General features: G+C 35.6%; 2 protein-coding genes across 3 annotated transcripts in view; both read left to right on the top strand.

Moving 5' to 3' along the window:
• Positions 1 to 4,888: 4,888 nt before the first annotated feature.
• Positions 4,889 to 23,505, top strand: HORMAD1 (HORMA domain containing 1). The gene is made up of 15 exons (XM_068538188.1): positions 4,889 to 4,911; positions 5,768 to 5,830; positions 6,889 to 7,033; positions 8,661 to 8,724; positions 9,156 to 9,192; positions 11,370 to 11,390; positions 11,657 to 11,683; positions 13,250 to 13,317; positions 14,181 to 14,332; positions 15,774 to 16,033; positions 17,819 to 17,885; positions 17,965 to 18,041; positions 18,776 to 18,859; positions 21,340 to 21,411; positions 23,425 to 23,505. Exons 2-15 carry the CDS (start codon positions 5,798 to 5,800, stop codon positions 23,503 to 23,505), a joined length of 1,188 nt encoding a protein of 395 aa, XP_068394289.1. The 5' UTR covers positions 4,889 to 4,911; positions 5,768 to 5,797.
• A 1,530-nt stretch (positions 23,506 to 25,035) lies between these two features.
• GOLPH3L (golgi phosphoprotein 3 like) overlaps positions 25,036 to 26,842 on the top strand; it is a 40,324-nt gene continuing 38,517 nt past the window's right edge. For both annotated transcript variants that reach the window (XM_068540726.1, XM_068540725.1), the window contains exon 1: positions 25,036 to 25,121. The gene's annotated coding sequence lies outside the window, so the exon portion shown is untranslated. The remainder of the gene's footprint in view (positions 25,122 to 26,842) is intronic.

The raw sequence follows: 26,842 nt of genomic DNA, 5'->3' as shown, positions 1-26,842 counted from the left end.
AAAAATAACCAAACTGCATTTCTTTAAAAATATTCCATTACTCATATTTTTATGAGTAATTCAGATTGATATTCCTCACAACTGCTCTAGATTAGTAGACAGGTTCTGAAGAGGTAGCAGGAATTTTAAATTTTATAAGTTCATGTCTATGACATGAAAAATGTATGGGATGATGTCATTAATATATCTTAAACTGAACTTAAACTAATTTTACTATCTTTGGTTCCCTTTCCACAAAGTACACTTTAAAGAACAAGAATTGCTCACTATAAAAACATGGTAATAATATATGAATATCATCAAAAGTGTAGAGAAACATTGTAGTTAAAAAGTATTTAGTTGGACTTCCCTGGTGGCACAGTGGTTAAGAATCTGCCTGCCAACGCAGAGCACACGGGTTCAATCCCTGGTCTGGTAAGATCCCACACACCGTGGAGCAACCAAGCCCGTGTGCCACAACTACTGAGCCCACGTGCCACAACTACTGAAGCTCGTGCACCTACAGCCCATGCCCCGCAACAAGAGAAGCCAATGCAATGAGAAGCCCACACACCACAACGAAGAGTAGCCCCCACTAGCCACAACTAGAGAAAGCCCGTGCACCACAGCGAAGACCCAATGCAGACAAAATAAATTAATTAATTAAATTAAATTAAAATAAAAAGTATTTAGTTGATTATTCTTTAATTTTTATTTCGCCCACAATTTTTCAAGCACTGTAAATGGAACAAAAACATAGGTTCTTAACCTTTGTCAGTCTCATTAAGCCTATGGACACCTTCTCAGAATAATGTTTTTAAATCCATAAAATAAAACGCATAGAATTACAAAGGATGCTGATTATATTGAAATACAGTTATTAAAATTTTTAAATATAACTTTGTGTTATAGTAATAAACATGTTTCTTTTTTTTTCAAGAATGCTTTCACCTTTATTTTTCTTGATATACTCAAGATATAGACATTTCATCCACAAACAGGGTTAAGTGACGTGTGTATGTTTTACATAAACTGGAGGCACAACCATGGCTAAAATAACACTTGGCTCAGCAACTTACATCACTGAGAAGGATCCTGGGAAGTTCATCATAAACATGCTTCTTTAAAAATGCATTAAATAACAAGAGTTAATAACTATCTTAAATTTGAAATAGTGACAAGTATAAATGATATTTGAAGATACCTGAAAAAACTGCAATGTGATACAAAAATATCTGAGTTTTCTTTGGGTGATAGAATTACAAGTATTGCTAATATTACTGTGGTTTATGAACTATGTTCAGAATTGAAGGAAATGCTTTCAGTTAGAGGTTAATGAAAATAAAGATGTTATTGTTTTCCCCATAAAAATCCACAGATTTTCTGAATTATATCCATGGATCCTTTAGGAATCCGTGGATCCCAGGTGAAGAAACTCTGAACTAGTAAGTAGAATAATGAAATATTTAACAAAAATCTTTATTGTATGTCTAACATAAGGAGAAATTTTTAGCCATAAGTAATTTCAAACTTACAGAAATAAAAAGCCTTTTTTAAAAAATAAAATAGTTTATACAAAAAATAAAATAAAATAAAAATGTTAAATCAAAAAAGAAATTTTAAAAAAGTCTTACTCTGGAAACTATATAGGATGATTTGAAGAAAATAAAAAGAAGAATACTAGCTTGAAGGTATTACAGCAAGTATATGTGTGGTGCTAAAACCCTGGACAAATTTTGTAACTGTGAAAAAAAGGAAAAAATTTACAAACAAATCAAAAACAAAGAGCAAATCTGGGAGACACCATAGAAGTTGACACAACTTTTAACTGGATAAAAAAAAGGTAAAGAAACAAGAGGACTTAAACATTCCAGAACTAGGAGTCCACTGGACAATGCCATTAAAAACATTTAAGACTCTTTGGGGCTATTCAGACCCCGAATAGCCAAAGCAGTCTTGAGGGAAGAAAATGGAGCTGGAGGAATCAGACTCCCTGACTTCACCCTATACTACAAAGCTACAGTAACTAAGACAATATGGTACTGGCACAAAAACAGAAATACAGATCAATGGAACAGGATAGAAAGCCCAGAGATAAACCCATGCACCTATGGTCAACTAATCTATGACAAAGGAGGCAAGGATATACAATGGAGAAAAGACAGTCTCTTCAATAAGTGGTGCTGGGAAAACTGGACAACTACATGTAAAAGAATGAAATCAGGACACTCCCTAACACCATAAACAAAAATAAACTCAAAATGGATTAAGACGTAGATGTAAGGCTGGACACTATAAAACTCTTAGAGGAAAACATAGGAAGAACACTCTTTGACATAAATCACAGCAAGATCTTTTTTGATCCACCTCTTAGAATAATGGAAATAAAAACAAAAATAAACAAATGGGACCTAATGAAACTTCAAAGCTTTTGCAAAGCAAAGGAAACTACAAACAAGATGAAAAGACAACCCTCAGAATGGGAGAAAATATTTGCAAATGAATCAACAAAGGATTAATCTCCAAAATATATAAACAGTTCGTGCAGCTCAATATTAAAAAAACAGACAACCCAATCCAAATGTGGACAGAAGAGCTAAATAGACATTTCTCCAAAGAAGACATACAGATGTCCAATAAGCACATGAAAAACTGCTCAACATCACTAATTATTAGAGAAATGCAAATCAAAACTACAATGAGGTATCACCTCACCCCTGTTAGAATGGGCATCATCAGAAAATCTACAAACAACAAATGCTGGAGAGGGCGTGGAGAAAAGGGAACCCTCTTGCACTGTTGGTGGGAATGTAAATTGATACAGCCACTATGGAGAACAGTATGGAGGTTCCTTAAAAAACTAAAAATAGAACTACCATATGATCCAGCAATCCCACTACTGGGCATATACCCAGAGAAAACCATAATTCAAAAAGACACATGCACCCCAATGTTCATTGCAGCACTATTTACAACAGCCAGGTCATGGAAGCAACCTAAATGCCCATCAACAGGTGAATGGATAAAGAAGATGTGGTACATATATACAATAGAATATTACTCAGCCATAAAAAGGAATGAAATTGGGTCATTTGTAGAGACTGTCATGCAGAGTGAAGTAAATCAGAAAGAGAAAAACAAATATCATATATTAACACATATATGTGGAACCTAGAAAAATGGTACAGATGAACCGGTTTGCAGGGCAGAAATTGAGACACAGATGTAGAGAACAAACGTATGGACACCAAGGGGGGAAAGCCGTGGGGGGTGGGGGTGGTGGTGGGGGTGGGGGTGTGATGAATTGGGAGATTGGGATTGACATGTATACACTGATGTGTATAAAATTGATGACTAATAAGGACCTGCTGTACAAAAAAAAAATAAAATTAAATTAAAAAAAATTTTTTTAAACCCTGCTGTATAAAAAAATAAATTAAATTAAATTTAAAAAAAAAACAACATATAAGAGACTCCCTCTTGCGAGAACACCAGAATCACAACTAACTGGTGAACAGTCATCCACAGGAAGACACTGGAACTCACCAAAAAAGATACCCCACATCCAAAGACAAAGGAGAAGCCGCAATGAAACGGCAGGAGGGACGCAATCACAATAAAATCAAATCCCATAACCACTGGGTGGGTGACTCACAAACTGGAGAACAATTATACCACAGAAGTCCACCCACTGGAGTGAAGGTTCTGAGCCCCATGTCAGGCTTCCCAACCTGCGGGTCCGGCAACGGGAGGAGGAATTCCTAGAGAATCAGACTTTGAAGCCTAGTGGGATTTGACTGCAGGACTTCGACAGGACTGGGGGAAACAGAGACTCCGCTCTTGGAGGGCACACACAAAGTAGTGTGTGCATTGGGATCCAAGGGAAGGAGCAGTGACCCCATAGGAGACTGAACCAGACCTACCTCCTAGTGTCGGGGGCTCTCCTGCAGAGGCAGAGGGCGGCTGTGGCTCACCGTGGGGACAAGGACACTGGCAGCAGAAGTCCTGGGAAGTACTCTTTGGAGTCCTTCCTATTGGACTCTGCTCCCTCTCAGGGCATGAGAACTCCCCATTCTGATCTCCCAACTCTATTTAATTGAGGTTTCTGTTTAATTATTTACAAAACTTTAAGTGTAAGGGAAATATGAAGCAAAATAAATAGACCAGGGGATTTTCACTATTTTTGACCCTGAAAACAGGGTTCTGGTCTTCATTCCTCTCCTAATTGACTCTGGGAAAATCTTTTCATATCTGGGGTGGCTGTTTTCTAACTGGTAATGCAGACATACCAAAGTTTATGAGTAATTAATATATGTCTACACTACTAACACAACTTATTTGCATATATAACAATCTGCAAACTAAGAAGTTTGTATTACTAGACAATCTCCAACTACCTACCAGCTCTGAGTTTATTATTTTGCTTCTAAATGAGACATTAATTACAGTAAAGCTAACACTGTCCCCACAGACATAGCACAGTGGAAACATCTAGGTAGGAGACTGCTAGGGCAGCTGGTTTCCTGAAGACACAGGAACTGTGAAGCGTGAATGCAGTATGTGGTAGATCCAATAACAAAATCAAAAGTTAGAAAATAATCAGAAATTAATTTGACTAATTAAATGGCCGTTGAGAACACTTTGGTCACTGTAAGACGGCTATGTATATCGGGAATGCTTAGCACATGCAATTAACCTTCCCCCGCTGATATGCGGCTTTTCTGGCCGAGACGAGTCCTTCAGGCTCTCGGGCGGGGTTCCCAGCGCACCTTGCGCTGCTCTTGGCGGGAAAGGTGACCCCGACCAAAGGTCAAAAGGCTACTGTCTCGCCTCCGCTGGCTACCGTTGAAGGAAGGCGCAAGCGCATTGGGCAAAGCGCGTGCCACGTCGTGCCTCTCTCCTGGTCGCTGCCGCCGGACCCTCAGACTTTACGTAATACATGTTTGTTTTTTTTATTTCCTTTCTTTCCCTTTTCTTTTATTCTTTTGCTTTTTAATGTCTTTTCCTGTTACCTCCCACCTACTTTTAAGTTTCTTAACGTCTTAACGGCGAAACATTCGGGGGAGGGGGAAAATGTGTACCTACTTATTTTTCACAGAGGTTCTTGAGAATAGGTGAGTTCTGGCCTCTGGTCCAGAATTATCAGGATAAATTTAAATGTTTACAGTAAATAGACTCTTATGTGAAGTCTTCTAGATGAATTGTCTGGTTAAGAAAGATAAAATTGGAACCAAAAATATCGAAACTTATTTCAAAATATCAAAGAATTGAGAAATCAAAATCAGTCCAAAATATCTAGAATATTTTCTGTTGTTCTTTTATTGTTGTTCCACAGAATAAGACAATGTGTTATATCCAGAGCCATGCTCAAGTTCCGGGGAGGAAAGTTAACCTGATTTGGTCATTTTGAAACTACAAATTTAAAACAAAAATTAAAAGATTATTTTAAAGGATTTGGCAGGGGTAGTTTTTCATTACCTACTTGTGCAATGTTGTCAATGTTTGAATACTGTGAAGAAAAATAGAAGATTTTGCTTTTTTAAAAAGGTCTTTTAAAGAGCTTTCTTAATAACGCTTTTATGTGAGGGTTGCTAGTCAAAGGGTTTAAAATTAGCACTTTACTCAAAAGAGTTCTATAGCAAAATGAATCTGTTTTCAAAGATTCCATTTTAAGTTAAAAAACATCCTGTCATTTAGTCACATAAAATTCTTTCTGACTTTACATATAGTAAACCAAATTAGTGATAAAAATAAGATCTGAAGTTAAAGCTTGTATTTGTGTCACAAGGTTGAATTAAAGAAAATACTTTATCAGAGGATGGCCACTGCACAATTGCAGAGAATCTCCATGGTATGATTTCTTGTATTTTTTTTATAATCTTGTATTGTACTATATTTTAATTTAGCTAATTTTATTGTTTCTTGAAGTCTCAACTATTTTTATGTTTGAAAGTTAGAGTCAACTCTTTGAGGGTTTAATGATATCAGTAAACTCAATGTTTTAAGAAATGAAGATATTTGCTAAACTAAGTTGAATTAATGGAGAATTCTATTGGATGCTTGATGCATTGTATTAAATTGCTGGTTCAAATTCAGTTCACATTAGGTATCAATGAATGCTATTAGGTTCCTTTGATGAAATTATCACTCATGCAGTCCGCTCCTAGAAAATGAATTTTTATGCCCCACAGACAAACATAAAATTGTCTTCCCTTCACAGATCTTGCATTACAGTTACCTGTGTTAAACCCAGTCAGTGACTAAAGAGAAAATAAGTGTTATCTATCCATGTATTATGCAGTTACAGACAGTTAACCTGCAAGGGATTTCTAACACGATTCTTAAGCATTTTTTGCATGTTACCTTTAGGCTGCTACCCTGCAAACACCCTCACATTTTAGAAGCCACTCTGATTTTGGGGGGACTACTAACTGCTATGGTTAAAAATTCTTTGGGAAAGTACCATGCTTATGCAAAAAATTAGATCTACTTTTTTTTTTTTAATGAATATCATTTTTGTAACATATAATTATGCTACTTTATAATTCTTTATTTTAGTTATTTATTTTTGGCTGTGTTGGGTCTTCGTTTCTGTGCGAGGACTTTCTCCAGTTGCGGCAAGCGGGGGCCACTCTTCATTGCGGTGCGCGGGCCTCTCACTGTCGCGGCCTCTCTTGTTGCGGAGCACAGGCTCCAGACGCGCAGGCTCAGTAGTTGTGGCTCACGGGCCTAGTTGCTCCGTGGCATGTGGGATCTTCCCAGACCAGGGCTCGAACCCATGTCCCCTGCATTGGCAGGCAGATTCTCAACCACTGCACCACCAGGGAAGCCCTAGATCTACTTTTAAGTTCAGGAAGACTGTATTTTTAGTAAATCTAAATAAAATGTTTTAATTTCCCTTGAATTTAGGGTGCGTTGGTATTTCCCAGTAAGATGTCAACTGAGCAGCAGTCTTTAATGTTAGTGAAGAGGCTTCTAGCAGTTTCAATATCCTGCATCACGTATTTGAGAGGAATATTCCCAGAATGTGCTTATGGAACAAGATACCTAGATGGTAATATAATGTTTATTTAAAGACTTTCTTTAAAGAAGATGTTATTTTTATTTTGGCTTGCTCTAAAATGATAATTTTTGACTTAGGGATTTTGTTTTTATAATAACAGCTTTATTGAGATATGATTCGCATATTTAACAATTCACTCATTTAAAGTGCACAATTCATTGATTTTGGGTATATTCACCACAGTCAGTTTTAGAACATTTCATCACCTTAAAAGGAAACCCCATACCCATTAAGTCACTCTCCACTTCCCCCACTTCCCAGTCCTAGGCAACCACCGATCTGCTTTCTGTCTTTATGGATTTGCCTATTCTAGCCATTTCAAATAAATGAAATCATACAATATGTGGTCCTTTGTGACTGGCTTCTTTCACTTGGCATAATGTTTTTAAGGTTCATCCATTTTGTAGCATGGATTAGTACTTCATTTTTTTATGGCTGAATAATATTCCATTATATGAATATACCACATTTTATTTATCCACTCATCAATTGATGAACATTGGGTTGTTTCCACTTTTTGGCTATTATAAATAATGCCACATTCCTGTACAAGTTTTTGTGTGGACATCTAAGTGATTTTTTTAAAAAGTATATTCAATACCTTTGAAAGCACTTAACATAAAAATTTCCCTTAATCTCTCAAGTATGATATCACCTGACATTATTCTTATAATGATGAAGTAAATAGTAAAAACATCCTATTTATAACCTCCTACAGTGGTAGTGTATGTTCTTGTGTTATTTTAAAGAAGTAAAAGTAATGGAGCCAGTTTATACTATAATAATAACTTATTGCCTAGCACATAATGTATACCTAACATTGTACACCAACTCTGTGGACAATATGTTAAGCACCATGTTATGTATGATATCTTGTTAGTTCACATTACAGACCTATGAGTTAGATATTATTCCTATTTTTCTGATAAGGAACCTGAGACTGAGAGATCTCGTCCTTTCCTCTATATTACTTGTTGCTTCCTTACAGGGCTCTGATAGCCTGTTAACTTCTTGGACTTTTACAAGTATTTTACTGGGATAAGAGTCCATAGCAAATATGCTAAGACTCTTGGATAACAATGGCATGAAAGTGTTATATCTAAGTTTCTATAGTTTTTATTTATTTTTTTAAAAATTTATTTATTTATTTATTTATTTATTTATGGCTGTGTTGGGTCTTCGTTTCTACGCGAGGGCTTTCTCTAGTTGCAGCAAGCGGAGGCCACTCTTCATCGCGGTGCGTGGGCCTCTTCACTATCGCGGCCTCTCTTGTTGCGGAGCACAGGCTCCAGACGTGCAGGCTCAGTAATTGTGGCTCACGGGCCTAGTCGCTCCACGGCATGTGGGATCTTCCCAGACCATTAAAATGGAAACATTTTTCTACCCATCAACATGCATCCTAATCATTATGATGCCATTTTATAATAAGGATAAAAAGATTATTTGTTTCCACGTAAACTTTCTTCCTTTAATTATATTAACATCAATCATCTGGAAGTTAATTGCCATTAATAATAAACCTGTAATACACAGCTGAAGAAAATAATCTTCATTTAAATTTCTAGTTGTTTGCTAATCTTAAGTAGCTCTATATTTATATCATTATTTTTGCATTTAGATCTGTATGTCAAAATTCTGAAAGAAGATAAGAATTGTCCAGGATCTACACAGTTAGTGAAGTGGTAAGTGAAATACCTAATGAAAGAAAATTATTTTTTCTTACATCACACTTTTTTGTGCCTTGGATACCTTTAAGTGTTTAACCCAGTTTTAGTGATTCCCTCTTTAACTCTGGATACCATTTTTGCAGGTCTTTGGATTTTTGCATTAAAATTTTACTTTATTTCATGCTCCATGTGAGCAGGCTTCACTTTCCTATTATTGTTCCTCACAAATAGCTGCCAGATATTTTCTATCTTCCTTTCCTTCCATCCCCTATTGACATTTTATATTTCTGCCACATTGTTTTATTATTTTAAGCTAGTTAATAAGAAGGAAGCTTTAATAATAAAACTGTGTATTATTTAGTAATGAGATAATATGGAGACTTATTAAAAGAACTATTTTCTGGAAGTGCATTCAGTCTAAAAATGAATCCTTGATTATTTTTTAGGATGTTAGGATGCTATGATGCTTTACAGAAAAAATATGTAAGTCGGTATCTCTTTATCCTTTTTTTCTACAGTTTATATTCTACAAATGTAACAGCCGTTACATGTAGTAAAAGATTAACTTAAACTAACTTGGGCATAAGCCAGTCCAAAGCTGAAAATTTGAATATTTTAAAGAATGATTTTCAACTCATTTAAAGCAAACAGAATTAATACTTTACAAATTTTGCCAAGTTTTGGTTGTTAACACTCATTTGTATTAATAACACATATTAACTTACAAAAACTTAATGAATTAAAAAGTCTTTTAAAATAGTTTATTCATTAGTTTCACATGCCTTCTATAATCATGTTTATACTAATAATTTAATAAATTATTTCTTCATGAGAGTTCAGAAATAAATTTACATGTAGTCTAGGTTAAATTGTGACAAGCCTTTTTGTATACTTACTTAGCTTATGTTTGTATCAACATATACAAAGAAGTCCAACTCTAAAAAAAATTATGAAAAAGATAAAATTTTATCCATGGTCACCAACCTCCCTCATTAAGACATTATGTATTTAATATTCATTAAATATTGAGTGCCTGCTCTGTGCTAGGCACGTATTCTAGGTAGGATCTGGGTAAGCTAACAATGGTCAACAAGACAAAGAGTGTCCCTTCTATAATGGGAAAATAGTCAATAAAACAAGGAAATTCGATAACATCCAATAGTGTTAACTGCCATTAACATTTTAAGAAAAAGTATGTGGCAAATGGAGAGATGGGGTAACTTTAGATAGGTTAGTCTGAGGAGCTTCTCTGAGGGGGTGATATTTAAGCTGAGACTTGAATTAGAAGAAACCAGCTAGGCACTGATTTTGGGAGAATATTCCTGACAGAGCAGCAAATGCAAAGAGTTGGAGGGGGGTTTGGAGAGTTCAAGGAACAAACAGAAGGCCAGACTGATTAGAGTGTGATGAGCAGCGCAAGAGAGCGGCAGGAGATGAACCTGTGGAGATGGACAGGGCCAGAGCATTCAGAACTGTGTAGGTAAAGAGTTTGGATTTTGGGACTTCCCTGGAGGTCCAGTGGTTAAGACTTTGCTTTCCAATGCAGCGGGTGCGGGTTCAATCCCTGATCAGGGAGCTAAGATCTCATATGCCTCAGGGCCAAAAAACCAAAACATAAAACAGAAGCAATATTGTAACAAATTCAATAAAGAGTTTAAAAATTGTCCACATCAAAAAAAGAAAAAGTATTTAAAAAAAAAAGAGTTTGGATTTTATTTTAGGTGTAAATAAAGGCCATTTGAAGGTTTTGAGTAGAACTGTAACATCATTTGATTTATATTCTAAATTAAAAGAAAAATCACTGTGAACTACTATTTAGAGAATGTACTGTAGAAGGAGAATAAGATTGGAATTAAGGAGAATGGCACTTAATCCATTACTACAGTACTGATAAAAAATAATGGTGGCTTAGACCAGGATGGCAAAGGAGAAAAATGAGAAGATTCAGGATATATCTGGCAGAACTGACTGGACTTGTTGACGATTGGTTCTGGAGTATAAGGAAAAGATCCAAATCAAGGATGACTCAGATTTTGGCAGATTACTTGAGTGAATGATTTCCTGTGATTCTGTTTTCCTATAGTCTCCAAAGCCTCTTCCCTTTACTAAATGAGCAGGGCCCTGAACTCTCTTTTTTCTCTTTTCAAAATCAGTTCTCATACTGGTAATATTTAATGTGTTATTTCACAATATATATTTTCCTTGTAACTGGCAGTAATGCCCCTGTTTGCTTAAGTTAGTGATATGAATTTCAGCCTTCAGTAAGTCAACTAGAAATAGATATTTTGGGGAATAGAGAAAGATATCTGAGGTATTGCTTTACCTGCATCATATGAAGTCTATTTAATGCAAGATTATTTTTATTAGGAATAAATTTGAAATAGGACAAAGAATTCTTATGGTCCATCATGCAAAAATATTTTATAGAATAAAAATAAGATTTTTATAAACTACTATGTATAAAATAAATAAGCTGTAAGGATATATTGTATAGCACAGGGAATATAGCCAATATTTTATAATAACTATAAATGGAGTATAACCTTTAAAAATTGTGAGTCACTATGTTGTACACCTGAAACATAATATTTAAACTATGATAATAAAAATTTAATTAATTTTAAAAAATAATAAGATTTTTGTTCTTTGTTATGTTTCAGCTAAGGATGGTTGTTCTAGCTGTAAGTATTTTTAAATTGTATATTCTTTTTTAAAGACTGTCAAATTCAGCCTTGCTTAATTAAATAACATTAAAACCACCTATTGATCATGTCACTTGATACAAACTACTGATCTATTCAATGGAAAAGTAGCGAATATTTTGAGGGGGTCATTTTGTATTTTGTTTTACTGAATTCATTTACTATTTTAGTCTAAATATCCAATTTAGTTCTCCTTGAATACTTAGCCTCTACAATTTACTAAATTGTAAATTATTTTTAAATAGGTATACACTAATCCAGAAGACCCTCAGGTAAGTATGCTTAAGTTAGTAAAAAAACATAATGCCAAAAAAAAAAAACCATAATGCCTCTAATATCTATAAGTAACATAAAAATATAATATAATAATATCCAGTGCTTTTAACTGTGCTTTTATCAATGCACTTTCACATATATTTTCAAAATTTGAACCTCATAAAGACTTTTTTGAGGTAAGACAGGGCTTGTATTGTTATCTTTAAACAGATTAATACACTTACTACAAGAGAGATTACGTGACTGAGCCTAGGCCACAAAGACAAACCATTAGAAATAACCTAAATCTCCTGACTTCTGGTTCTTTGCAATATTTTTTAATTATATTCTTTTTTTAGAATTATAAAATGTTTGAGTTTGAGAAAAATAAGATACTCATCCTTAATCTTTGAATATTCACCCCAATCCAGTCACATCTACCTGTTCATCTGACAATTAAAGGAAAGAAAGGGTTATAATAAATGAAAGGGAAAACCAGAGGACAAGAAACAAAGGGGAAAGATCTACTGAGTGCTTACTATTCCTAGGCTCTGTTCTTTGGGGTTTCATGTGCATTATCTCATTTATTCATTATAACCATCATGAGGTAATATATCATTATCATATCCACTTTATAGATGAGGAAACCTAGATACAAGGTTTCCTGTGTAAGGTCATAGTGGCAGAACCAGAATTTGGACCTAAGAAGACCAGTTCATGATCTGAGTGCTTACCCATTACACTATAGCTGTTACAATATAGTGTTTCATTCAGTCATGGAGAAGCAGATTTTTAAAAAAGAAAGAGAAAGCTAACCCCATCCCTAAGTGAGCAATGGAATATAAAGAAAGCAATAAAAGTATTAGAGCTTCAAGAGAGCTAGGAATGTCTTTTCTTTGATACTACAAATTAAGCCTACAATTAATGCTTAATATATGCCCAATGGTGACAAAATCATATGGGCAAAGGCTATGAATTATTTGATTGCTCAGAAACTAACTGTTCAGAAAATGTACAGAAAATGTACATGTGAAGATGTTTTATAGTTGCACATTTTTTCTTTCAGTAAAAGAGCAACATTGCTGATGCACTAATATTTATTGAATGCTTAGTGTGCCAGATACTTTATTAAGGGCTGTATATAAATTATCCCATTTGATAAATATTCATAGGCACCAATGAGATAGGTACTATTTTCAACCCCTTTTATTAGCTGGGGAAACTGAGACTTAGGAGGCTTAAATGACTTGCTTGTGGTTACCAAGGATTGAAGCCCTGTGCTTAGCCATTCTGTTAGAGGAAGAGATGTGCTGCCTCCCTCACCTGCCTGCTGAGTTCCTTCTCTCTGGTATATAAAACATACATTGCAATGACTGGGGGAATAACTATCTCTCCAACACTGAAGTCCCAAATCCCAGACCCTGGGAATTGACTATTAGGACTGGAAAGTTTCAATGGACGAATAGGGATTAACATGCAGAAAAAATTATTAAATAAATGGTGAGTCATACAAAAGCTATATATAGCTACTTGGCCACAGGTACTGTATATCAGATTCATAACTGCAGTATTTTCTATTTAAGACAATTTCAGAATGTTACCAGTTTAAATTCAAGTACACCAGTAATGGACCAATCATGGACTTCATAAGGTATTGTTCTATAGTTTTCTTTTTGTATTACAGATGACCACTTATTCATATTAATACTATATACCTAAACTTCAGGAATAATTCTGAAACTTCTCAAACATCCCCAATTAACCATCAAGGATACAAAATATCCTTGGAGTGGCTGCAAGCCAGAATTCTGTGGCTAATTATATACTGTTTTGATTGTGAAACAGAGCCAAAGAGTAGGAAAGCGACTGTATGCTTAAGTGACTAGAAATACAATAAAGGGCTTCCCTGGTGGCGCAGTGGTTAAGAATCCGCCTGACAATGCAGGGGACACGGGTTCGATCCCTGGTCCACAAAGATCCCACATGCCGTGGAGCAACTAAGCCCGTGCGCCACAACTACTGAGCCTTTGTTCTAGAGCCCGTGGGCCACAACTGCTGAGCCCGCGTGCCACAACTGCTGAAGCCTGCATGCCTAGAGCCTGTGTTCCACAAGAGAATCCACCGCAATGAGAAGCCCATGCACCACAACGAAGAGTAGCCCCCGCTCGCCGCAACTAGAGAAAGCCCGCACGCAGCAATGAAGACCCAGTGCAGCCAAAAATAAAATAAATTTTTAAAAATTAAAAAAAAAAGAAATACAATAAAAGTCCATCATTTGTTTCCTTTAAGCATCTTGTATAAAATGCATATTAATATATGTAAATTAGTTTATAATAATAATATTAACAGTGATATTAATTTTTATAATAGTGGCATTAAAACACATTATATAACAATTTTTAACTTAACAACTTAATGCTTTAATGGGAATAAGAATCTCAAGTAGTAAAATGTGAAGTTATGTTATTAGAAGCCATGGGTGCTATAAAAGAAATTAATGTGATTCTCTTCCAGTAAAAACCAAATCAGTGAATCTAGTATGTCATCTGCTGACACCAAGAAAGCAAGTATTCTTCTCATTCGCAAGATTTATGTTCTAATGCAAAATCTGGGACCTTTACCTAATGATGTTTGTTTGACCATGAAACTTTTTTACTACGATGAAGGTACTATTTCCAGTTCATCCTGTTTCAGTTGGTATCTGTATATTTTCTTGTCATTGAAACAGTTTCCATCCCAAATGTTTGTAAGCACCTAAATTGTTATATATATTTTTGAAATTATAAAATTTACATTTAATATCAGTATTTGAAAAAATATACACAACTTCTCCAGTGGTCTGAACATGTCCACGTGAAGTTCAACCTCATTCATAACTAAGGAAGTGAAGCAATGAGATACCATTTTTCAGTTATCGGATCAGTAAAACTTGTAAAATCATTGTTGGCAAGGGTGTGGGGGTAAGCAGGTACTTTTGTATACTCTTGAGGGAATGTATATAGGTGCCATGTAACATTTTAAGAGGACAGTTTGGCAGTATCAAAATTTGGCACATTCTCTTTAATCCAGAAATTCTGTAGCTAGAAGAGTATCTTGGGAATATACTTAGACAAACTTGCAAGGTTATATGTTTATGAGGATATTCATAATGTATTGGTTAAACTAGGAACAAACTGGAAGCAACCTTGAGTTGTTTATTGGAGGACTGAGTAAATAAATTATGGTGCATCTATATAGTAGTGCTGTGCAAGCTATTTAAAAGAATGTGCTGATAAATTGTTATCCAAAAAATATTAAAAACAGATTAAAAAGTGATGTTAAAGGGCTTCCCTGGTGGCGCAGTGGTTAAGAATCTGCCTGCCAATGCAGGGGACACAGGTTCGAGCCCTGGCCCGGGCAGATCCCACATGCCACGGAGCAACTAAGCCCGTGCGCCACAACTACTGAAGCCCGCGCGCCGTGCTCCGCAATAAGAGAAGCCACTGCAATGAGAAGCCCGCGCACCGCAACGAAGACCCAACGCAGCCAAAAATAAAAATAAATTAAATAAATTTAAAAAAAAAAGTGATGTTAAAAACAGCTAGGTACAGAAGAGTATGACCTCATTTGTGTTTTTTAAGGAGATATACATGTATTAATTATATAATGTAAATATTATATATTTACTATATAAATATATAACATATTATATACTTTACATGCATCGTATCTTCTAGAAGAACATAAAGCATCAACAATAATAACTAACATTTATTGAATACTTACTCTGTGCCAGTTCTGTTCTGAGCATTTTACAGACTTTAATACCACAGTGACCCTATGAGGTAGGTACTAGTATTTACCCCACTTGACAGATGAGAAAACCAAATCAAGGATGACAAGTAGTTTCCTCAAGGTTACATAGTCAGTCAAGTGTAGGGAAAAAAGTTTACCTTTAAGGAATAAAATAGGAACTTGGAGATAGTAGGAGAGTGATTTTTACTTTTTATTATATGTCCTTCTATACTATTTGAAATTTCTTTAATCTGCATATATTTTATAATAATAAAAGTTAATGTATTTTCTTCAATTTCATGAACAGCACAGTTTATACTTACTTTTCTGCAGTTACACCCCCAGATTACCAACCTCCTGGTTTTAAGGATGGTGATTGTGAAGGAGTGATATTTGAAGGGGAGCCTATGTACTTAAATGTGGGAGAAGTCCCAACACCTTTTCACACCTTCAAAGTAAAAGTGACCACTGAGAAAGAAAGAATGGAAAATATTGATTCAGCTATATTATCACTAAAACAATTAAAAACACCACTTCAAAAAATTCTCATGGACAAAGATGATTTCGAAGATGAACAGGAGCATTACATAAGTGTAAGTATATTCAAAGAGTTATGAAGAACAATAGTAATGAATGTTTGATTCAATTCTGAGGACTTTAATAGCTATAAATATTTATTACAATCATAAACTCAAGTTTGGAAGGGACCTTAAAGAATGTTAAGGTTTGTGGTTTTAAAGCTTTTTACCTGGATGCAAACAACATTATTCTCAGAAATTTAAAACACAACTCTTGTAAATGAAGTAAGGAATGGTCCTGGAGGCCCAGCCACTCACCACCTCACCTACCCTCATGGTGGACTCTGAGGAAACCCCTTGGTCTGGAGCATAATTTGAAAACCACGGAATTCCCTGGTGGTCCAGTGTTTAGGACTCAGTGCTTTCACTGCCAGGGCCTGGTTTCAGTCCCTGGTTGGGGAACTAAGATCCCGTGGCGTGGCCAAAAAAAAAAAAGAAAAGAAGACCACTGAACTACTCCAATCCCCCAACTAATGCTGGAATCTTTTCTACCATACAACACCCCTGTTAAGTGCTCATGCTTGAATTTCTTCAGGGCCTGGAAGGTCAGTGTCCTGAAGCAGGCTGGAAGTTCCTGGAAGGCAGGAAAAGTGTCTTATTCATCTTTTTAATCCTCCTGTCCCTAACGCTTAGATTTTTTTTTTTTTTACAGTTTTAAAATTCTTTCGTAGTTACATGTTTCATTAATCGTGTCTGAGAAAAGTCATTGATTTTCATTTTGTACAGCATTATTTTGTAAGGACAAGATACAGTGACAACTTCCAAGCTTTTTGCATATCAGAGCTGAAACTGAAATTATCTCCATAATTGAATTTTCACTTCTTATTTGTAATAAGTTTATCCTTAGGAGGATACTTTCATAGTGTTTGATCACAGATGAGTTTGGGCATTGCTATCACTCAATAACGTTAAGCATCTGTCCTAACGCTTAGATTTGCGGAATGCATTCTCCGTATTGGTTGAATGAATGGATGAATTGAAGTATAAAAAAAGCTTTTTTTGTTATAGCCTCACTCCCAGAAAATCTTTCATCATTAATACAATTGTTCTTTAATCTCATCTTTGTTGTTTTCTCTTGTCTCATTTTATTCTAAATTATGACCACAGTTCTTATGTATAGAGACTGACTATTCTGATTTAGGCTCTGTGGCCACATCCTTACAAGCAGAAAATTCAGTTTTTAACGAATTCAGTCAAAGAAGAAGGAATCTTCTTCCTAAAACCTAAATCCCAGTCTTGCCTTATAAACAAATATGGCTGGGATTTATGAAGTGTTCTTTAAAATATTTAAAGCTCTTTGACAAATGTCACAAAGGGAATAATAATTATAGACATTAAACCTTTGCTATTTCTACCATACCATAACTGTGCTTATCCTTCCCCAACTCCCTGAAGAGGGTTGGGTCATATTCAGAGTTTATGCTAATATCTATACAGAAATTCCAGAGCTACAGAAGTGGTAGCTTGTTGTGTGACCATGTCTAATTCAGTGCTCTCAAACAATAGTAAGATCTAAGTGTTCTTAGAACCATCATACCTTTTTGAGAAAGTTGTATATTTTTATCATCTGCCTTAAAGCAACCCTGCAAAGTAAAAAAAATAGGATTTTATACTTTGGATAAATAAGTTGCCTTATTATAGTAATTATAGGGCCACTTTATTTCTAGCAAGTGTAAGGTCGTTGTAGTGTTATGTTATATTTAACCTTCACATAAAACAAATTTGTTCATAAATATTCTACCCAGTTGTTTTAGTTTCTTTTTGAAATGTGTCCATTTTCTCCTTCATGTAATTATGTAGGGTGATTTTGACATTGAAACTAAAAGGGAAGAGCAGAAAAAAAAACCTGGATCTTCTGAACTTGGAGGTGAGGAGTTAATGAAAATGTAAATTAATTCACTTCCAATTCAATTTTATACCATTTTAACTTTTTTTTTTTTTAACAGAACCAGGTGTAGTTTGTGAAGAAGATGAAACTATGAGGTCTAAAGAAAGTCCAGATCTTTCAATTTCTCATTCTCAGGTATAAATTTGACAGTTCTATCTCACTTCTAATTTGATTTTTTTCAAAAGACAGGTGCTTATATGCTTATTTAGTTATTTCTCAGATTTTCTTATATTCTAGGTCTTTTAGAAGAAAATTAGGTATTAAGAATGCTTATTAATAAAATTCGAGAATTATACGTTGAGAAGTTTTGAGTATATTATTGGTTGATTTGTTTAGTAATGAATGTAAATACTGTTCAGAGAATCTCAGAATTTCAGGCTAAATAAAATCTTAAGCAATTATTAACTCCACCACCCTTTGTATTTACAAATGGACTATATAATACATTTTTGTTGCCTTGGAGCAGAACATGTTTAATTTTGTTTTCTACACACAGTAAAATACTGAAATAACATTTAGATAAAATCAACATGAAAATAATGGGACTGATGGTTGTCTGCCTTCCTTTGCGCAGCCCTTCTCCAATGGGGGTGGGCTGAAGTTCTTATCTTCTGGAAGAGTGGTGCCTAGTGATAATTTGGGACTTTCTGAATTCAGTGAATGGTCAATTGTGTACAGTGTCAGTTTCACTATCTTTACCTTTGCACTTTTTATGACAGTAAGAACCAACACAAAATTATTGGTTTTCATTAACTCAACATAGCAAAACCCTAAATTTTATGTGATTGAATTTTTGACCCCCATTATTGTTATGAAAAACTTTTATTATATTATTTTATGTGGTTTTGTGTAATTATTTTCTTTTCTAGGTTGAGCAGTTAGTCAGTAAAACATCTGAACTTGATGTGTCTGAAAGCAAAACAAGAAGTGGAAAAATCTTTCAGAATAAAATGGTAAAAGCATCTCTTTAGATTTGTTTTTCATTCTAACCTTGTAATTTCCCCCCATATTTGAGTTTATTTTGCTTTTAATACTTCATTTATTGGACCAACGTTTGGTAAGCACATACTATGTGTCAGGTACTTTACTAGGTGCTGGAGGTGTAACTTGCTCTTAGATGAAAGTCTAGTAATTGGAGGTCAACAAGCAGTGATACAGGGCCATAATAGCAGTCTGAATAGGCTACATAGAGGCACAAAGGAAAGAATGGTTAATTTTACTGAAGGTACGATAGAGAGCGGAGGGACTTCCCTGGTGGTGCAGTGGCTAAGAATCCGCCTGCCAATGCATGGGACACAGGTTCGAGCCCTGGTCCAGGAAGATCCCACATGCCCCAGAGCAACTAAGCCCGTGCACCACAACTACTGAGCCTACGCTCTAGAGCCCGCGAGCCACAACTACAGAGCCCACGTGCCACAACTACTGAAGCCCGCGTGCCTAGAACCCATGCTCTGCAACAAGAAAAGCCACCCTAATGGAAAGCCCGCGTGCCGCAACGAAGAGTAGCCCCCGCTTGCCCCAACTAGAGAAAGCCCACGTGCAGCAATGAAGACCCAACGCAGCCAAAAATAAATAAATTTATTTTTTTAAAAAATAGAAAGGGGAATCCAGGAAAGGCTTTGAAAAGTGATGCTATCTTCCAGACTCCCAAGGAAATTTCCTAGAACACCAAACTGTTCCCATGTTCTATCTTGTAAATGGACTATCTTGTTAATAAGACATTAAAAATGACTGTTTTATGTATATCTTACATAAAGTGAATCTCTTATTTTTTAAGAAAAAAACCCCCACTGCTTTATTTTAGTTTTTGGTATGAGTTGTACTGAATAGAAATTTGTATTTTATTTAGACCCTTAAGTTACTCTCAAAGGTTCAGAGGTGAAGAAAAAGCATTCTGTAAAATGTAAGGAAACAAATAGCACACTCTAACAGTGGTATGCTGGAGCATTTGTTTCCAACTCTTTATTCAGTGACATCATGTTGACAGCTTGAAACTGGACATGATGAGAGTATTCATAGCATGGAAATCAGCAAATGCCTCAACTCAGGATTTCTTTCTCCCAGAGAACTGTTTGTTAAACATTTACCAGAACACCACTGATGATAGTGCCATTTTTAGGTATCCTTTTTTTGTTTTTAATTTATTTATTTATTTTTGGCTGTGTTGGATCTTCGTTGCTGTGTGCGGGCTTCTCATTGTCGTGGCTTCTCCTGTTGCGGAGCACGGGCTCTAGGCGCGCAGGCTTCAGTAGTTGTGGCACGTGGGCTCAGTACTTGTGGTTTGCGGGCTCTAGAGCTCAGGCTCAGTAGTTGTGGCGCACAGGCTTAGTGGCTCTGCAGTATGTGGGATCTTCCTGGGCCAGGGCTCGAAACCGTGTCCCCTGCATTGGCAGGCAGATTCTTAACCACTGCGCCACCAGGGAAGCCCCTAGGTATCCTTTTTTTCCACATTCTCGATGGGAAGTTAGAACTGGTAGAAGGCAGCATTCAAACTAGTGTGCTGAGAAAAGCAAGAGATAAAAGAATTTCAAAAATTACTACCTCTAGCAGCAAAATGTTCTTCCTAGGCAGCTTCTTTAGGATGAGTATCCTTTACTATCCTTTACTCCACCAAAGTACTCCTGTATTTGAGAATAATGACTGAATTATGGTTAGAAAAGGGCAGGAAATGAAAATATTTAATAATATATATACTAAGGAAGTTATCATTGAAAAGTGCATTTCAAGCATCAGAAAATAAGTATGTACTTTTAGAGAATAATACTATGACAGCTAATAATTTGTCACCATCTAATATTCATTTTAAAAACTGCATATGTAGCATTATTCACAATAGCCAAAAGGTGGGGAAAAAAGCCTAAATGTTTGTAACAGATGAATGGATAAACAAAATGTGGTATTTATACAGTAGACTATTATTATTCAGCCATAAAAAGGAATGAAGTACCAGTATGTGCTACAACTTGGATGAACCTTAAAATCATTATGTTAAGTGAAAGAACCCAGTCACACACACACACACACACACATACACACACACTCTCTCTCTCTCTCTCTCTATATATATATATATATATATTATATGGTTCCATTTATATGAAAGTCCAGAATAGGGATTTGTATAGAAACAGAAGGTCTTAATGCTGGCGGGAGGATGGGGGAATAGGGGAGTGATAGCTATAAGGGTACAGGATTTCTTTTTGGAGGATGAAAGTGCTGTAAAATTGACTGTGGTGATGGTTGCACAACTCTGTGAATATACTTAAAATCACTGAATTTTGTACACTTTTAAATGGATGAATTGTATGGTATCTGAATTATATCGCAGTAAAGTTGTTTTTTTAAAAACCGCATATAGCTGCCTGCGGTTGAAAAAGCATGTTGGTTGTTCTTTGAGAAAAAACCAATTAGTAATTATTCTATCTTTGTGGAGGCTAATGGAAATCAACAAGTAAAATCTTCTAAGGAAAATCGGAAGAGAAGTCAGCTTGAATCTGCGAAAACAGTAAGTCTTATAATAATATATAGGCTGAATAAAATAGCAAGTATCAGAATATCATTACTATAGATTAAATTTAATGATAAATATGATTATATTCCTGGATATACCTCAGAGCTCTGGTACCCAAATCTTGTTTAAATATATTTGATTCTAAAAAATGGGGTGATTTTAAAATAAAATATGCTATGTGGTTTATTAATTTTTCCATGTAAACATTTACTATCTTATTCCATAAATGATTTGAAATAGTTGGAGGAATTTATAAAATAAAAATCAATGTCAGGGGACTTCCCTGGTGGCCCAGTGGTTAAGAATCCGCCTGCCAATTCAGGGGACACAGGTTTGATCCCTGGTCCGGGAAGATCCCACATGCCGCAGACCAACTAGGTCCATGCGCCACAACTACTGAGCCTGCACTCTAGAGCCCGCGTGCCACAACTACTGAAGCCCACACGCCTAGAGCCTGTGCTCCGCAACAAGAGAAGCCACTGCAATGAGAAGCCCGCACACCGCAACTAGAGAAAGCCCACGCGCAGCAACAAAGACCCAATGCAGCCAAGAATAAATAAAATAAAATTTTAGGGCTTCCCTGGTGGCGCAGTGGTTGAGAATCTGCCTGCCAATGCAGGGGACACGGGTTCGAGCCCTGGTCTGGGAAGATCCCACATGCCGCGGACCAACTGGGCCCGTGAGCCACAACTACTGAGCCTGAGCGTCTGGAGCCTCTGCTCCGCAACAAGAGAGGCCGCGATAGTGAGAGGCCCGCGCACCGCGATGAAGAGTGGCCCCCACTCGCCGCAACTGGAGAAAGCCCTCACACAGAAACGAAGACCCAACACAGCCAAAAATAAACATAATAAATAAATAATAAATAAAAATTTTTTTTAAAAAATGCTAAAAAAAATAAAATAAAAATTTAAAAGATCTATGTCAGGAAAAATATGAATAGAATGAGAAAATGAGAGTACAAGAATATTCAGGCCATTTTATTTCTATAGAATTAAAATTGGGCCACAGATTTGATCTGAGCTTTCTAGAGAAAGTAGAAACAAGATAAGTTACCAAATCCACATGTTCTCTAATAATATAGCATCTCCTCCTAGTACCTTAGAAGAAAGAAAATTTTCTTGCCCTAAATCTTGTAACAGTTGTCTTATATTTGGAACCTTATTTTACCAAATCAGATAATGTATTTGTCATTTCTGAGATAAATATTTATATTTTTTCAACCAGAATTTTTATTATTAGTAGTAGGTTAAAATTAGATAACTGAAAACTTAAGATTATTTTTAGAAATCAAGTGTTAAAGGGGTAATCTCAAAAATATACTAGTTGGTTAATACTGTTTTCAATTTATATATCTTAAGAAGGGAATGGAATAACCTGATATATTAGGTTCTTTAATTTTTTCCCCAGTATATTAAGCCTTGATTTTTTTCTGCAAAATCATAATCCAATTTGTATCATTAGTGAGTTTTACCAGAAAAATAAAACTTTGATAACTCAGAATCTTGTTAGCAATTTTCCTAATTCACCCTCCCATTCATTCAAGGGTGCATTGAATTTCTAAAATCTATCAGGCACTGCTAAGCACCATATACAAAAACAAAACATGATTTAAATCTTACATGATGCCAAAGTGGAATGTTTCTCTATTTGCTGCTCATTTTTTAATCTTTCCCCCCTCATTCCCCTCAAAATATTTTACTATTTTGAGAACATAATGTCAAATCTATCTTTCTAACTACTCCAACATCCCTAATGAAAATCTTATACTTTGTAAGGCTATACTTTCAGCAGCCATCAGGATATATAAATATGTCAATAATAAAATTTACCTACTTTTAGAGAACCCAGCTAGCGTATCTTAGGAAATGGTATGTTAGTTACAATTTTTTAAAAGAAGAAAGGAAAGAAGGAAGCAAGGGAGGGCCCTCAGAGACATGAAAAAGCTCGAAATTTAAAGACATTTAAACTGGAAAGTATCTATTCTTAGTAGTTGTTTTCTTTTGACAGGTCCTTCATCACTTTGATTCTTCTAGTCAAGAGTCAGTGCCAAAAAGAAGAAAGTTTAGTGAACCAAAGAAAAATACATAAAAAAATTTTTTTCTGCATGTTTGCAAAGTTCTTCACAACATTTAAAGGACATTATATTACTGTTTTAAGGTGTGTTTGCCCTACCTCTGAAAACTTACATGTAGTCTTAAGCAGTTAGTACACTAAAATTAATCCTTAGCTGACTATCATATTGTGATCCTTAATCTTATCTGAGACAAACTCAGGAGAACTTTTGAGTAAAAAGTACCAGTGTCATAATTTATTCTGTGAATTATCTGCTCAATATTGATCTATCTTCCATTTTGGTGGACACTTCCTTTTAACATATATTAACATTTAAGGTCCTCTAAAGCCATTTTTTGAAGTAAATAGTGTTTATTTTGGTATAAACTTTTGATAGTAATTCACTTTTTACTTATGTTAAAACTATACAATTTAACTGGCTATGTCTGTCATGTTATTAAAACAATGTTCTTCAGTACTTTGATATAGTGTATTAACATAATATATAATGTACAATTAAAAAGTGGTGCTTTAACTTTTTTAACATTTTTTACTACAAGACAAAATGATTTTAAAGTCTGGCATTTTTGGCAGCATAAATAAAATATTGTTCAGCATCTAGACTCTTTCATGGCTTCCAATTTTTATTTAAATAGCAGAAAATTTTTAGGCACTAATTTTGAGATCATTTCAGTAGATGTTACTTTGCAAGAGTTGAGCACACTTTCTAGAACTTCTGAGTGGTAGTGAAAGATACTGTGCTTTTAGTGAGAAACCTGGGACCCAGTTCCACACTTGACTGTTTTCTGTGCTCTAGAAAAGGAAAGCTTAAAACTTGGTCTGTTTGCCTCTTGCATTTTCAGCAGCCATATTCTAAAAACATACATTATCCATGGGCTTGCCAGTAACAAGCACTAATAGAGAATGATAGAATGAATGCTATGGTAGAAATGTGCCTATCCTGTTTAATGTAAACCAAGTAAACGTCCACAAACTGACCCAGATCGGGTTTTTTTGGAACAGGAAAGTTAGGGATAAGCTAATTGTCGAAAACAACCAATTTTTAAATGTTTACGTATTCTTAGCTCTATTGGATCCCAACCCGTCTCACCTAATTGTCACAGTATACACTGCTACAGTAACACACCTGCTACACTGAGGTTGACCAACAGAAATCTTTGTAGATCGGCAGCTGGTGATAGCTCACTGAACGCTTTGATTGGCCGGTTTAATGGGGGTGGGGAGCGCAGCCCTCTTTCCTTTCTCTACCAAGGTTCCTTCATTGGATTGACCAGCTGTCAGGTTGAGCCCAAACCTGCCTCCTTTTGGTGGTGTTTGTCTGGATCGCAACGCAATAGCCGGGCGGGGGGAGAGCCTCCCCTCGTAAGCTCCGATTGGCTGAACTCAACCTTGGAGGTTTCTGATTGGTCCAATGAAGAAACACCAAGGTAGGTTGCCTAGTGATCCTGAGGAAGCTGATGTGTTATTCCTTCTCTGCATCGAAGGATAAGGAAGTTTGTTCTCTCTGCGTGGCTGAGAAGTTTTTCACCTACTCGGACGGGGGTGGGGGGTGGGGGTGGGGACAGGTGTCCCCCTGAAACAGAGCGCAAGCTGCAGCCTGAGTTTGGCCGTAACCCAGGAAGTAACGTCAGGTAAGCAACGGGGGAAATATCAATACATTTTCTAACGTCGAAAAAAAAAAAAAAAACCTCCAAATTTTTCATTTTGTGGGGAGAGGGAGGTTTTTATTTATTTAATTTTGGGACCCTTGGGAGTTTTTTTTCAAATAGGGTCTTTAGTAAATGTCCAAGGGCGATTAATTTTTCAAAGAAAATGCCCCATTATTTTTTTGCCCTGAAGATTTAGTTTCTTGGACTGGATTAGGATATAAGCTCTATTCACCGTGCCAGATAGGGTTAGTGCCCTTAAGCATTTATTTCATGCTTCTCTTCCTCTTTCACTCTTCTTCCCACCTCCCGCCAAGAATTATTTGAAATAGCTTTGTACAAAGAATCTTTTGTAAGTCACTACATTTGTATTTCTTTTTTAAATGTTTACATGCATTTCTGAGTATTCATTTTAATCGGTATATATTTATCGAGCAGTTACAACGTTAAAGACATTGTGCTAGTTGCTATGGAGAATATAAAAACCCAAGAAGACAATATCCCTGCCCTCAAGAAGTTTACAGTTGAGAGGCAGCCATACCAAAAGAAAGACTATAATAAATACTTTAAAGGAAGTAAGTATAAATAAAGTTGTGTGAAAGTACAGCTGAGGAGAGACCTATTCTGGCTATGGGGCATAGGGGTAATGGAGAAGCAGATTCACTGAAGGCTTTACAGTGAGTCCTCAATAGGACTTTGAAGAATGTGTAGAATTTAGAAAGGAAGGGAAAAGGGAGAGAAATCCAGCCTGTACAAAGGAGAGAGGTGGAAGGCATGGACATGTTTGAGAAATGGTTTAACAGTACATAATTGGGAGTAATGGAAGATGTTGCTAGAAGATAGAATGGGATCCAGTCACAGAGGCTCTTGAATGCATTCTTTTGATCTTGAAAAAGCTATTTTCAATAATTGCTGATTTAAAATATTTATTGTATTTCATCTTAAAACATGACATTTAGATTTATCTAAAGTATGCTAACTTTAAACTTTATCACACATGGTAGTGCAATTTCTCTTGACTGTAGATTTTTAAAACAACTATAGTGCATGGTATAAAAGGGCTTGTGCTCTGATTTTTTTTGTACTTGAGAAAGAATCTGCTAATCTTTTAACATTCTCTTGGCAGTGCTTTTTGTTGCCAGCTGTTTGTGTATTTGCAAGGTGGCTAGCCTAGGGATAGAGATGAAAGTTTTCTAGCTATATGGAATTACTACACACGATCTTCTGAGTGTTATTCTCTAGACTGGTAATCTCCAAAGTGAATGCATGAAATGAGTCATTAGGGTTTGGGAAGGAAATATTGGAACATATATTTCTATTTAGTTTTTCTTAATTTTTTTTACTTTTTTTTGTATGTTTTATAATGAACTTGAATATTTATAGAAATTGCACATAAATTACTGTATGCTCTTTGGAGCTGGATGCTCACAATTTTTTGCTGTTCCATATTATTTAACTTGGGGAGAATCCATTTTGTGAAAGGATCACAATGATTATGTGATTAGGTTATGCACAAGAAATCAGCAGGCTTAAAAGTCGGTCCTTTCTACTGGTCTTTAGAATTAATGATTTGATTTCTTGTCAATGCCTCCAGTGGAGTTCAACCTATTGTACTTTGGAAAAGATATTGTTATCCACGTAATTTTTTCTGGTCATTACTCTTTCCTTTATTTAAGTTTGTAAATATTTCTTACCTGTATACATTT

Source organism: Eschrichtius robustus, chromosome 3, assembly GCF_028021215.1.
Source record: "Eschrichtius robustus isolate mEscRob2 chromosome 3, mEscRob2.pri, whole genome shotgun sequence".
In the NCBI taxonomy this organism is placed as follows: Eukaryota; Metazoa; Chordata; class Mammalia; order Artiodactyla; family Eschrichtiidae; genus Eschrichtius; species Eschrichtius robustus.
The sequence above is the reverse complement of the archived record's forward strand: the minus strand, read 5'-3'. Positions and strand labels throughout refer to the sequence as shown.

Coding starts and splice junctions, on each gene's coding strand:
- HORMAD1 (XM_068538188.1), top strand. CDS start 5,798: ATGGCCACTGCACAATTGCAGAGAATCTCCATG. Junction 13,318..14,180: donor CCAATCATGGACTTCATAAG/GTATTGTTCTAT, acceptor ATTCTCTTCCAG/TAAAAACCAAATCAGTGAAT. Junction 18,860..21,339: donor AAATCTTTCAGAATAAAATG/GTAAAAGCATCT, acceptor ATCTTTGTGGAG/GCTAATGGAAATCAACAAGT.